We start from the raw sequence: 13,848 nt of genomic DNA on the forward strand, positions 1-13,848 counted from the left end.
GGTTGTTGTAAACTATTGGCTGCATTTTATATAATGTTTTTTTTTTATTTCCCAGGAGAACTGACACCGATGCTGTACATCTGTACCATTTGTTTTGTTTTGCATAATATGCCTGAAAACCCTTTTGCCTGTCTGTGTGATATACATCTGCACAGGAGCCTGTGTGTGTGTGTGTGTGTGTGTGTGTGTGTGTGTGTGTGTGTGTGTGTGTGTGTGTGTGTGTGTGTGTGTGTGTGTGTGTGTGTGTGAGAGAGTGTGTGAGAGAGTGTGTGTGTGTGTTCTTGTACTTGCGGCATACTGAGGACCAGTGAGGGTCAAAATTCTAATTTTGGACAACATAGTATAGAATGACTTTTTTTTGTCAAATTTTGGACCAAAAGTTTTTTTTTTTTTTTTTTCAACTTTTGGATGACATAGTATAGTATGACGTTTTTGTCAAATTTTGGACCAAAAATTTTGGGTCAAATTTTTTTTTCAAATTTTGGACGACATAGTATAATTTGATGGTTTTTTCAAATTGCAGACCAAACATTTTTGGTCAACATTTCTTGTTTTTTTATTTGGTTGACAGAGTATAGTATGACGTTTTTGTCAAATTTTGGACCAAAAAAAAAAAAAATCCAAGTTTTCCAGCCCTTTCTGCTCTGGGGCTCCACCTGCAGACATTTTATGGTACTGCAACCAGTAGTTCTTTGTAGATGTTGTTCACGAAGTAGATTTTTGTAATTGTGTTGATTTATAAAGTGGAAATGCTGGTCCTCAGTATGCAGCAAGTACAAGAATGTGTGTGTGTGTGTTCTGACGCGATGAGAGTGCTGCTGCTGAGGGAGTGGATGAATGTATTGTGTGTTTGCGCGCGTGTGTGTGTGTGTGTGTGTGTGTGTGTCACTGAGGTAGAATGAGAGATTTTACAATATAAGAGACTGAGGGTAACTGAGGTTTGTTTTTAACGTGAGGTCTTGAGGTGTCAAAGGCATACTGGTCAATGTCAAACACAGATAATAAGAAATGCAACAACAAACACAGCACAACAATTATTCGACTGAGTAGACTGACAACATGTTTTCCTGAATAGTTTTTTGTACCTGAGGTTTCAATATCTTGTAAAAAAAGCACTGTAATAGTGAAATCCTGAGAATGGTAAAATGACAGACTATATCATACATACACACATATGCATATGTATGTATATATATATATAGGATGGAAGGACACAAATGCACTTTTTTTTTTTCATTTAAAATTGAGGTTACTGAGCTAATATTTAACCCTAACCCTAACGAAAGGGTTGGATATTTAATTTTGGAATAAAATAATGATAACATCATTAAAAAAATCAATTTTTCAATTAAAAAAAACAAACATTCAGTTTGGTTCCTTTTTTGTTCTTCTTAACCTCCTCAACGCCTTTTTAATATATTTTTTTTTTAAAACGCCTGTCATCCTGTCCCCTCTCCATACAACCACACACACACACATGCACACTCAGGCTGAGGGGCTCAGGGCAAGGTTTTCTTAAAGGGATAATTCAACATATTTTTCCCCAGATTAAAAAATAGCCTTAAATTTTAAGATGTTTTATAAAAAAAAAAAAAAAAAAAAAAAAAAATCCAGGGTTGAGTATTTCATTTGAGAATAAACCACTAGTGATGATTGTGCATGTGTCTTTATGTATGTGTGTGTGTGTGTGTGTGTGTGTGTGTGTGTGTGTTCCTGAATCCCCATCACAGCCACAGTTCGGTTTGTGCCACCTGTTTTTCACTTGAGGCCAAACCTTGAGGTAGGTAGGCAGGTGTCCTATCTACTCATCTTCCTCCTGCGCTGGAACCTGAGATGACGAGGGACCCTCCTCAGCCTCTTCTGAAGAGCCCTGGAAACAGCGAAAAGCCAGAAGGCCACATCAGCATAATGGTTTACCCTCAATAAATACAGAATAAATGTAACTAAATGTAACCAAACAGAATGTAAAATAAAGGTAACTACCCCGTAACATATTGCTAAATAACTTTCTGTATTTATTACTCATTCAAGTTACAAATAACCTGGTCCGCGATGGTGATGCCGTCCCTTTGCGGGTAACGCAATTGCAATGCATTGTGGGAAATGTAGTTTATGTTCAATGCACTCCTTAAAGGTGACATAGAGTGGTCCTGTTGCACATACATGTTAGTTATGGAGGTCTACTTACATACATTAACTTGTTTTTATGGTCAAAAACCTCCTAGTTGCTGTAAACGAGACGATAGAAATCCTCTTTTCTGACAGTGTTTTTCAGCCGCGATGTTTCAGAGTGAACTTTCACCCCCAGAAGACAGAGTCTTGTGATTGGCCAGTACTATCCAGCACATCCGTTCTCAGAAGCGCAGCGCCCCCCTCTGGAACGGCGGATGCACTGCTCCTCATTATCAAAACATTGTTTTAACAGTGTTTAAAAATAGCTTCTTCACGACTCCCCGCCACAGTCCCTTTGATGACTTTAAACCGGAGTCAGACCCAGAGTCAGAAGACACTGTTGCTCGAGAAACACCTCCACAACGGACGTTATTCTTCTTCTGCGGTTCAATGTACGCAACCGGATGTGCCCGGACTAGTGCCCGGAGCAGGACGATCGGTTGTTCAGGAGAACCGCTGCTTACGTAACTATTACGGGATTTTCAGTGATCTCGTTGAGCCCCGAGATTACAATAAAACACAACGTTCTCAGCAGTGGCTGAACTGTTTGTTTCCAACCGTCAGGGCTTCATAAACAAGGTAATGACGCAGATACACACCAAAAAAAACAGCGATAATAGGAACTTCCGGTCTAGTTCCGCTTTAAAGCAGCATAGACCTATTTTAACACAGATTTTTAAGACCAATTAACCCACATCGCGGGCCACATAAAATGACGTGGCGGGCCACATCTGGGCCCCCGGGCCTTGAGTTTGACACATGTGGCTCAACGCCGTTAGTGACTCAAACGTAGCGCAGAGTAATGAATCAGTAGACAGGTCGTAGACAGCGCGCGAAATACAAGAATGAGTGTCAGGATTTCATTGACTGATCGCGTGCGTGCGGGGAAGCGGGTCCAGCTGTCAGACCAAGAAATGTGAGGAAGATGACGGTTATGTCAGGAAACCCAGAAAAAAAAAAAGACAGAAGAAGAGAACAGTTAGGAGCAGGTTTCCCCTCTCGACATTGACTCATTCTTCCCCTTCGCTTGCGTGCAGGGAGTCTGTCTCAACAGTTTCGGTTCTTGAAGCGTCTTCAACGTCCTCTCTGACAAACTGCTCGGGTGGCGAAAAACAAAAAAAGGACGCGATAAGATAAGGCAGACAAGGGGGGCTTCAAGTGAGCGAAGCCCCCGCTTTGGTTGTTGTGCAAGAGCCTGAAGTTTTTGAAAAAAAAAAATGGAAGAAAGAAGGCTAAAAAGAAAAGAAACAAAGTTCCGAGAAACACTGGATGTCAACAAAAGGATGTTCGGAGGTGTACCTGGGGAATTCAACAATGCTTCACTGTACAATGTTGCCACGTCTTCATGAAGTGAATTTACATGAAGCAGAAGGTTTGATGCTCAAGCAACAAGTTCGGTGTCAAAAGACTGAGAGGATTTTATTTACCACATTCACATTCAAGTTATAGCAAAACAAATGTAGGACGAGATAGATTTTGTAGCATTGGCGCAAATTCGCCCAAAAAACGCCCAAAAATGGCCGATCAATTGAAGATGGCGGATTCCCTGTTTGGTTTAGATCATGGCCATAATGTAATTTTTTCTTCGTCCTGACCTTCTACACATATGTACCAATTTTCATGTACGTACGATAATTGTGGTGTTCGGGGTGACACGTTTATTGGCCCCTCCCACTTCCATTTTTACACACTTTTTCACCGAACCTTTAAAATAGGTAAAATTTCACCAGGATTAATGCAGTGGCAAAAATCTGGGAGTTTTGGGGTTATGTTAAGGCAGTGTTTCCCAACCCTGGTCCTCAGGGAACGCGGCCATGCCATGTTTTATATGTTGCCCTGCTCCAAAAACACCTGATTCAAATAAATTATCAGCTCATCATCAAGCTCAACTTTCAAGTTTTGTCATTTAAAAAAAAAAAAACTTTTGTCAATTCTTCCCCCCAAAAATGTTGTATTTCAACTTATGTAAAAAAAAAATTAATAATTCATGTTTCAAATTTTGTAAAAAAAAAATCAAAAATAATTAAATTTCAACTTTTGTAAAAAAAATTATATATATATATATATAAATATATATTTTTTTTTCAACTTTTGTCTTTTTTTTTTTTTTTTCAAAAATTTTATGTTTCAACTTTTGTAAAAAAAAAAAAGAAGAAAAAAAAAATTAATGTTTCATCTGAACCAGGTGTTTTTTGGAGCAGGGCAACATCTAAAACATGGCATGGCCGCGTTCCCCGCGGACCAGGGTTGGGAAACACTGCGCTAAGGCTCTCAAAAATGTGATCCATTTGCCGGAATAATAATAATAATCACAATAATTCCTTCAGTTTCAAGATGGTTCTTGCATGGTCGTGCTCAAACCCCAATAATTAAAATAAGTGACCTGGGGGGCGCTAGTGAGCTGGCGATGGAGTAAGACCTGTTGTGCTGAGCTCCTGCCTAACTTTTTCAAAAATACTATTTCAAAGCGCGTTTTCTGCATATTTGTTGCTAAAAAACCCTGACTATCGCGACCAAAATACCCTGGAGCAAGTTTGAGCTTCACACGCTACTTTAATGACGTCCAAACTCCGTAAATATAAGTTCAGCGGCCCCTCGAGCGCTAGGCCCGAAGCCTCCGCGACTCGGGGTGACAAGAACAGCGGTGAGCAGACGCCCACACAGCCGGCGGCAGAAATGAACCCCGCGGACCTGAAAGCGGACATTATCTCCTCGCTGGGAGCGGACATATCTGCTATTATTAGAGCCGAACTAAAGTCTGCACTCAGTGATGACTTTGACTTCATTAGGAATGAGCTGAAAGAAGTTAAGTCTGAAATCGCTAACAGCGCTGCAGCTATCCGCTCTGACATAGACAGCATGAAGGCCGCCATCAGCGACGTGGAGGGAGGTTTATCAGCGTGCTCAGGTGAAGTTACCGCGCTGCAGATTACGGTGGCTGACCTTAAAACGGAGCTGGCTGATTTAAGGGAGAAGGCTGAGGACATGGAGGGACGGATGAGAAGGTGCAATATTCGTATTGTGGGGATTGCAGAGGAGCCTGACTCGAGCTCCACTGCTTCAGTTTCTAAACTACTGAAGGAAGTTCTGCATCTGGATAAAGACATTCTGGTGGATCGTTCCCACAGAGGCCCTGCACAGAGGAAGCCTAATGGAAAACCACGTGTGATTGTTGCTAAACTGCACTACTATCAAGATTGCGTCGATGTGCTGCGTCGAGCCAGAGAGAGAGGCCCACTCAGGTACAGGGGAGATCCAGTGGCCGTATTTCCGGACTACACCGCGAGCGTCGCAAAGGCCCGGGCTGCGTTCAACAACGTCAGGAACCTACTACGTGGTCGACAAGGCATCCGCTATGGGATTATGTTCCCAGCTCGACTCCGCATCTCCTACAATGGAGATAACAAAGACTTCCTGGACCCGGAGAAGGCAATGGCTTACGTTAAGACTGTCATCCCAGCAGCGGAAGTTGCGAAGTGAGGACACCTTTTTCGGTTTTGCTCTCATCTCTTTTCCTATGGTCGGATACTATATTGTGGAAGGTTTGTTAATCCCACTCGAATACCTTTTTCTTTCTTTTTTTACTTGTTAATGTTTGTTTTAGTACAGACAATCTCTCAGTTAAGTGGTACCCACATATATTTCTGTTCAGTTTTATGTACACAGATACGTGCCAAGAAGCATAGGTTTATTTATTCATGGTGAATATTTTTTCATATATTTTCGTATAATTATTATTATTATTATTATTATTTATTTTTTTTGATTATTATTTGTTTACTTATCTGTTTAATTTTATTGCACGATATATTGCTTCAGGGATGTTAAAAAGTCACTATAGACTCATTGCGCTATCTAGCTCCATTACTAAATACGAGGTTAGGCAGGAAGCGGCCTACTACACTAAGTTGTTCCCCATTACCACCACTTAATGTGTGGTCTTGTTTACGAAGGGTATTGCAGCCGCCATGTTCAGTTAGGCGGCAGGGGGTGGGAACTCACCAGACCTGTGCTATTTTATTGTATTTTTGACTGTCTTCTGTGTTTTAAACTCTGTCTTGTTGACGTTTCGAGGTGTATTACTGGAATACTGTCCTTTATGAACACTAATGGTTAATACGAGTAACGTAGGAACGATTTCGGGGTGCATGGTTAACTTTATAAGTTGGAATGTGAAATCTTTGAACCATCCTGTAAAACGCAGGAAGGTATTAACACATCTTAGTCATCTTAAAGCTGACATTGCATTCCTCCAGGAGACTCACCTCCGCACTACTGATATACATAGACTGAGAGGTGGTTGGATAGGACAATCGTATCACTCCAATTTTGGCTCTAAAGCAAGGGGAGCAGCAATCCTGATTAGTAAGAATATTCCATTTGTAGCGTCTGGCACAGTATCGGACCCTGCAGGGCGATATGTTATAGTGACGGGCAGACTGTACGGATTCCCAGTTATTTTAGCTAATATCTATGCCCCAAATTGGGATGATCATGCCTTTTTTATTAATACCTTCTCTCGCATCCCTAACATGGATTCACATCATTTAATTCTAGGTGGGGATACAAATTGTGTACTTTCCCCAAAATTGGACCGTAGCTCCTCTAAAACTTCGTTTGAATCAAAGTCAGCTCGAACAATCAAGCTCTTTCTCCAGACTTATGGTGTAGCCGATGTCTGGCGTTTCCTCAATCCTAAGTCTAGGGGCTATTCATTCTTCTCCCCTGTACATAAAACGTTCTCACGGATAGATTATTTTTTTATTGATAAGAAACTCCTTCCAATAGTAGTTGCTTGCGAATATCAGTCCATAGTTATTTCTGACCATGCTCCCTTGAATATGAAGTTACGCATTCCCGCTGCGGATTGTGGCTATCGTCCATGGAGACTTAACCCGCTACTCCTTTCAGAAGACACTTTTGTAAACTTTATCAACACAGAAATTAAATTCTATCTCACCCACAATCAGACACCGGGAATGTCATTTTCTATGGTGTGGGAGTCGCTGAAGGCATACTTAAGGGGGCAGATTATTTCTTATTGTGCAATGCGGAAGAAAGCCAACACCAAGCGTCTTAAGCAGCTGACAGATGATATTCTGAAATTGGATATGGTATATAGTCACTCGCCCTCGGATGATATACTTAAACAACGCCTATTGCTTAAAACAGAGTTTGACCTCCTCTCGACGCGCCAAGCAGAAAATCAAATTTTAAAGTGCAGACATAGCTCGTATGAGCACGGAGAAAAGGCGGGGAAAATTCTAGCACACCAATTACGTCAGAAGACTGCTAGTCAGTACATATCCGAGGTAAGCGATGAAAATGATCTAAGACATACAGATCATTTGGAGATTAATTCTTGCTTCTTTCGCTACTATTCCGGCCTCTATACCTCTGAATCACTAGAGGATGAGTCGACATTAGACGAGTTTTTCTGCAATCTCGATGTTCCCAGAATAGACCCAGAGCTAGCCACTGTGCTAGAGGATGAAATCTCCATTGCAGAGGTTACAGAGGCGATTAAGAAGTTGCAAGGGGGCAAATCTCCGGGGCCTGATGGCTACCCGTCAGAGTTTTTTAAGACATTTTCAGCAGTGCTTGCCCCTCTCCTTATATCTGTCTTCGAGGAGTCATTTTCTTTAAATTCACTTCCTTCAACAATGCGTGAGGCAACCATTTCCCTTATTTTAAAAAGAGATAAAAATCCCCTCCACTGTAGTTCATATCGCCCAATTTCCCTTTTAAATACAGATGTAAAGATTCTTGCGAAGCTCCTGGCTCAACGTCTTGAGATGGCACTCCCTTTAATTATTTCACCTGATCAGACAGGTTTCATGAAAGACCGATATTCATTTTTTAATATTAGATGCCTTCTTAACATCCTGTATAGTCCCTCTCCATCCGACACTCCAGAGATTTTATTATCTCTTGATGCTGAGAAAGCCTTCGACCGAGTGGAGTGGGACTACCTTTTTTACACACTTAGGAAATTTGGCTTCGGTCCAAAATTTGTATCCTGGATTAAAGCTCTCTACTCCTCTCCGATGGCAGCAGTACGTACCAACAATAATCTCTCTCCCTATTTTAAACTGCAAAGAGGCACTAGGCAAGGCTGCCCAATGTCCCCGCTTTTATTTGCCATTGCAATTGAACCGTTGGCATTAGCTATCCGACAGGATATTACTATTAAGGGAATTATCAGAGGGGGATTAGAGTGTAAGGTATCGCTTTACGCAGATGATATGTTGTTATATATTTCAGACCCTTCGTCAAGTCTCCCTACTCTGCTGGGCACATTGAAAGCTTTTGGCAAAATATCAGGTTATAAAATAAATCTTCAGAAAAGTGAATTAGTGCCAGTCAACACATCTGCAGAGGACATCTCTTTTAATTCAACCCCTTTTAAAACAAATGCAAAAAAGTTCAAATATCTGGGAATCTGGGTTACACGTAACTTTAAAGATTTATTTAAGGCAAATTTTCTGCCCCTGTTAGATAATCTGAAACAGGATATTAAACGTTGGGATCTGCTGTCTCTCTCCTTAAGTGGAAGGATCAATACCATCAAAATGAATGTATTGCCAAAGTTCTTGTATCTGTTTCAGAACCTTCCCATATTTCTGACTAAGTTCTTCTTCAACTCCGTAGATAAACTCATATCAGCCTTTATCTGGAACAATAAAAATCCACGCATACGGAAATGCATATTGCATAGACCGCGTCTCCAGGGTGGCATGGCACTTCCCAATTTTTTGTTTTATTATTGGGCAGCCAATATTAGAGCGCTCTTGTTTTGGATGTCAGATGTTGACAACTCAAATACTCCTAAATGGCTAACTTTGGAGCATACTTCTTGTGGACCCTCTTCCTTGTCAGCTTTACTGTGCACTGAGCTCCCACTAGTAAAACCCATGTCTTATTACACCGCTAACCCTGTTGTGGCATATTCGGTTAAAATCTGGACTCAGTTCAGAAGATCATTTGCTCTTAACAGCCTCTCCCTTTTTGCTCCGATAACGAAAAATCATATGTTTCCTCCTTCAATGTCGGATGGAGCCTTTGGTGTGTGGCTCAGTAGTGGGATACATTCATTACAGGATCTTTATGTAGATAAAAACTTTGCGTCTTTTGAACAACTGGTTAATATATTTCATATCCCCAGATCCCACTTCTTTAGGTATTTGCAATTGCGGAGTTTTATAGCCTCACATTCCAACTGCTTTCCCCTCTGCCCCTCGGTATCTTTGTTGGAGTCTATTTTTAAGCTAGGGAAGGACTTGAAGCAGGTTATAGGGAAGCTATATGGCCTTCTCAATTTGTTTCAGTTATCGACTCTAGATGGTCTTAAACACAAATGGGAGGAGGATCTAAACGAACAGATTCCAGATGCAGTATGGCAGAAAGTTATCAGGAGGATCCACACATCATCTGTTTGTCAACGACATTGTGTTATACAATTTAAGATAGTACACCGACTTCACTGGTCGAAAGTTAGGCTGTCTAAATTCAGACCAGAGCTTGACCCTATCTGTGATCGATGTAAGCAAGGCCCCGCGACTCTATTACACATGTTTTGGACTTGTCCAAAATTACACCACTTCTGGCAGTCCATTTTCGACACTCTCTCTAAAATATTAATGCAACCAGTAGATCCATCCCCTCTTACTGCTTTATTTGGTGTCACTCCACAGGTTGTGAATTTAGGTAGCAAATCCAATATGGTGGCCTTTTGTACACTGCTGGCCAGACGACTGATTCTGTTCAGATGGAAAGACCCTCTTCCTCCTTTGTACTCCCACTGGATTAAAGAGACTATGCAATATCTGAAGCTGGAAAAAATAAGATACTCTCTGCAAGGGTCTGTGTCGAAATTTTATGCAATATGGCAGCCCTTCCTGACATTTGTGGAGCAAATGGAAACAGAAAATTTGGCTCTATAATACAGATTCTCCTATTTGTGTTGGTACATGTGTTTTTTCTTATTCATTTTTATTTATTTATTATTTTTGCCTTGTCAACAAATATGCATAATGACTGTATTTTGATTTCGTGGTACAGGTTTGGTGGGTTGGTGGGTGGGTGGGTGGTGATTAGGGATTAGTTATTGTTTGTATTGTAAGTGTGTTTTATGTGTTGTGAAAGTCTTAAATAAAAAGACCTTGTTCAAAAAAAAAATAAGTGACCTGAGTCTCTCTGTGTTCTGGTGCGTTTTTTTTTGCATCACACTAAAATAAGATTCTATAGGAAAGGACAAACGTTGTGTGTTATCACGCTCTCTATCTCCACTCTTTCGTTTCTGCGTTACTCTTTGAGAGAGTAAGAAACACAACCTAACGCTCATTTTGAAGAAGTCATTTTGTGCACGACTAACAAATTAATACGATGGTGTTGTGAAATGAGCACACACCCTATCACTCTCTATATCAGTGATTAAATATGAGAGAACACCTCTCGGTGTCACACCGTCATTTATGGCACCTCATAAACTAGAGACAAACGGCCGTAAAAGCCGTCCAGCTGGAATGGTTGGCTGCAGCCTCGCTAACGTGAGCACAGAAGGGCGTGGATGAGTCGACACTAGATTTACAGGTCGTGTTTGATGCAAAATGTTTACAAACTGTCAAAGTGAGACAAAATGCTAACTTTACAGACTTAAAGGATCTAAACGATGAGCCATTTGATCCGATTTCAGCCGTTTTAATAGCTCATATACATACACTCGTTAGTCATTTTGGTGCAGCCCAAACTTAAAAGTGCCACATCAAAACCGGTTTGTTTCGCTCACCTGCTGCTCTTCGGTTACTTGAGCCACTTTCTGAGGCTGTGGAGAGACACAAGACAAATGAAAAATGTGATAAATTACTGCACAAACAGCTCCAAGCTCTTTACACTATATGCTACATTGACAATTAACTCCATCCATGTACAGTTACGGACGCGTCAGTGATCGCTCCATACCCATTTCCTCGGTCGCCCGCGTGGTCGCCGCTCCCCGGTGGGCACCACTTTCTGACGAGATATAACAAAAATATCACACTCATCGCAGTTTACATTACAACGTAGTAGCAGTAGAAGCTTAAAAACGCATGGAGGTCGTGCAAAGTCTGATGCTGCTGAAGTGAAGCAGAGTAAAATGACAGAGGTTTTAGTAAAGAGATGTCAAAGCGTTCTCTCTGTTGGCACAGTTTGGCACCATCTGTGCCATTTGAGATTTCTTAGGGACCAAATTATTAAAACCCATTTAATTTTATTTACATGTCATTATTGGTCTAAAAAGAACTTGTTTAGGAAAAAAAAAAAAAACGTTTCAATGTGTGCGCTGTAATGTTTTTTTTCCCGCTCCTGCTGGTTTGATCCATCTGTGTTTTAATTGTGTTTCGTGAACATAAGAACAGCAAAATGACTCTATTAAGCTCTTAAAAAGGTTAAACGTGTGTCTCTCCAAATGACAAAAAAAAGCATATATGAACATTTAAACACAAACGGTCTCCTGCTGTAACTACAGGTTCATACATGAAATACAAGTGTAGCATGTTCTGATACTTGAGAGCAAGCAGCGTAAGAAAGAAAACTGAATCTAATTTTAAATTAGATGCAGTTTATAAAGACATTTTTTGCTAAACTTCTCACTCACCATCCTTTCTAGCTGAGCATTTTCAAATCTTACTCCGCCCGAATTTCAACAGATAACATACGCTACCGTTCAAAAGTTTGGGGTCACTTAGAAATGTCCTTATTTTTGAAGGAAAAGCACTTTTTTTTCAATGAATATAACTTTAAATGAATCAGAAATACACTCTATACATTGTTAATGTGGTAAACGACTATTCTAACTGCAAACATCTGATTTTTAATATGTACATAGGAGTATAGAGGCTCATTTCCAGTGTTCTAATGGTACATTGTGTTTGCTAATGGTGTTAGAAGCCTATTGGATGGTTAGAAAACCCTTGAAAACCCTTGTGCAATGATGTTAGCACAGCTGAAAACAGTTTTGCTGGTTTTTTGACGAAAGGGCAAAATTATTATTTGGAATAAAAATCATTATTTCTAATCTTCTCAATGTCTTGACTATATTTTCTAATCATTTTGCAACTCTTTTTATGAATAAAAGTTTTTTGTTTTTTTTAAATTACTGTGTTTCTATACCGTATCAATAGTGACGCAAACATTTCTTGTTGCTGGCTACTGGAAGACACATATCAAGGTTATTCTGGGTAACGCACAGTCAGATATCTCCATATTTGTCACTTATTTGACTGTGATTTAGTCAATTTAGTTGACATTTTAAAACACAGATTTTTTAGATTGAGAGCGTAGAAAGAAAGAAACACAAGAAATGAAGTTCAAACCTTAGGTGCAGTTCTTGGGCCTTTGTTCTTGCTGCCTTTCGGTCGTCCTCTTGGTCGCTTTGGAGTCGGGGGTCCAACAGGCTCCTGTCGGGGGAAAGATTGGACGTAGAGATTGTGCTTAGCAGAAAAAAGGAGAAGTGATCCACTGACATTGTCTTTCACAACATTTTTTTTTGAATAAAAACTCAAGATTAACCCGACTGTGCGCCGTGGATCGATCCCATACCTGCTGCTGTTTCCGCGGCCGACCCCTGCCCCGGCGTGGAGGCTCGGGAGGCGACTGGGCAGTGCTCGGCTGGGGAGACGGCTCTTTGGTCCCACTGCTACTCATGCCTGCGTCTGTCCACCTGCTTTTAAGAGTGTGGGCATCAAAGCCTGGAGAAGCGGCCTCGACGGCTTAAAGCGGAGAAGACCTGAGGATCGGGAGCTGGAGTCAGGAAAAAGGTGAGGATAATACGTTACCACCTGTGCCACTTTTTCAAAAAGTTTTCTTTTTTGCACACTGACTTTTTAATATATCATTAAGCCCTCCGACACATAAGTGTTTTTTCTTTGAGCAGGCGTGGGAACTGCTCATACATAAGCCTTGGCACCGGGTTGATCGGAACACAGGCCGGGGGTCTGAAACATGAGAGTGGTGTGCAGCGACTAAAAGTAGCACAGATATTCACAACTCAATCTGGCAACCCAAATCAGCATCTGTACTGTACGCCATACGCTGCCTTTACATGCTATCAGGGTGTCAGGGGACGCTCGTGTTGATGCTCGCACACCTTTTCACTGCTAAACTGCAACAAACCTCAGACAGTAATGTTGTATATTTATATATATATATATATATATATAATCTTAATAAAAGAATGGAGAAATGTAAGTTACACATTTGAGAGCTGCAACAATTTGTCACTTAGCCAAACGGAGGCTAATTAGACTATTCTGTTGTAAAGCAATTATGTCAATAAAGTTTGTGGTCGTGGCTTCTCAAGTTTGAGGATTTGTGGTTTTATTTATGTAGCTGTGGCATCCTTTTTTTTAATTTTTAATTTTAACTATGTCAAAACCTTGTTTTAACCTAAATGAGTAAGTGATTGATTGTACAGTCATAAAATTCAAACCTCCCCCTTTCACAGAGCCAAAATCAGTGTATTTAAAATGTTTTTCACCCCCAAAATTAAATTTGATCTATTAATGCACACATTAGAGCAGAAACAGTTAATCGATTAATCGTCAACTATTTTTCAATTAATTGGTTTAAAGCTTTTTTCTTGATTAAAACAAGATTTCTGATTGTTTTAGCTTCTTAAATGTGAATATTTACTTC

General features: G+C 40.5%; 1 protein-coding gene across 1 annotated transcript; it reads right to left on the reverse strand.

Moving 5' to 3' along the window:
* Positions 1-1,801: 1,801 nt before the first annotated feature.
* On the reverse strand, positions 1,802-12,858 carry LOC310929671 (uncharacterized protein; the record flags this gene model as incomplete). The annotated part of the gene is made up of 5 exons (XM_083892491.1): positions 1,802-1,870; positions 10,961-10,996; positions 11,134-11,184; positions 12,528-12,611; positions 12,754-12,858. The coding sequence occupies 5 exons, from the start codon at positions 12,856-12,858 to the stop codon at positions 1,802-1,804; spliced, it is 345 nt and encodes a 114-aa protein (XP_083748617.1).
* Between the last annotated feature and the right edge of the window lie 990 nt (positions 12,859-13,848).

The sequence above is a fragment of the Microchirus variegatus genome (genome assembly GCF_963457635.1).
Source record: "Microchirus variegatus genome assembly, chromosome: 7".
Taxonomy (NCBI): domain Eukaryota; kingdom Metazoa; phylum Chordata; class Actinopteri; order Pleuronectiformes; family Soleidae; genus Microchirus; species Microchirus variegatus.